At 64.5% G+C, this 375-nt stretch overlaps 1 protein-coding gene across 1 annotated transcript in view; it reads left to right on the top strand.

Moving 5' to 3' along the window:
- Positions 1–7: 7 nt before the first annotated feature.
- Positions 8–375, top strand: part of LOC104515158 (WW domain binding protein 1-like) — a gene marked incomplete at its 5' end in the record, with an annotated part of 863 nt that continues 495 nt past the window's right edge. Inside the window, 2 exon segments of the mRNA XM_010159033.1 lie at positions 8–372; positions 374–375. The exon segment at positions 374–375 is cut by the window's right edge and continues 495 nt beyond it. Coding sequence (XP_010157335.1) covers positions 8–372; positions 374–375 — 367 coding nt within the window.

Genomic DNA, 375 nt, shown 5'->3' with positions numbered 1-375 from the left:
CCCCACCGCGCTGGTCGAGCGAGCGGTGGCCAAAATGCAAAGCGTTGAGCCCGGCGGTAGCAGCACGGGAGCCGAGCTGGCGGAGAGGGCTGGTCCCGACAAGGATACGGAGTGCAAGGAGGAACTGCTGAAAGGTTACAGCTCTGAGAGCTTAGAGCAGAGCAGCGCCATTCCCGACGCGAAGGACAAGACGCCGGGCAGGCAGCGCCGTTTCACCGGCGACTCGGGCATCGAAGTCTGCGTATGCAACCGGGGCCATCACGACGACGACCTCAAGGAGTTCGACGGGCTCATCGATGATGCTCTGGACGGGTCCCTGGACTTCTGCGACAGCTGCAGCGGCCGCCCCCACGGGGACGAGGAGGAAGGGCTTTT

This window comes from Eurypyga helias, unplaced genomic scaffold (assembly GCF_000690775.1).
Source record: "Eurypyga helias isolate BGI_N326 unplaced genomic scaffold, ASM69077v1 scaffold30929, whole genome shotgun sequence".
NCBI classification, from domain to species: domain Eukaryota; kingdom Metazoa; phylum Chordata; class Aves; order Eurypygiformes; family Eurypygidae; genus Eurypyga; species Eurypyga helias.
The sequence above is the reverse complement of the archived record's forward strand: the minus strand, read 5'-3'. Positions and strand labels throughout refer to the sequence as shown.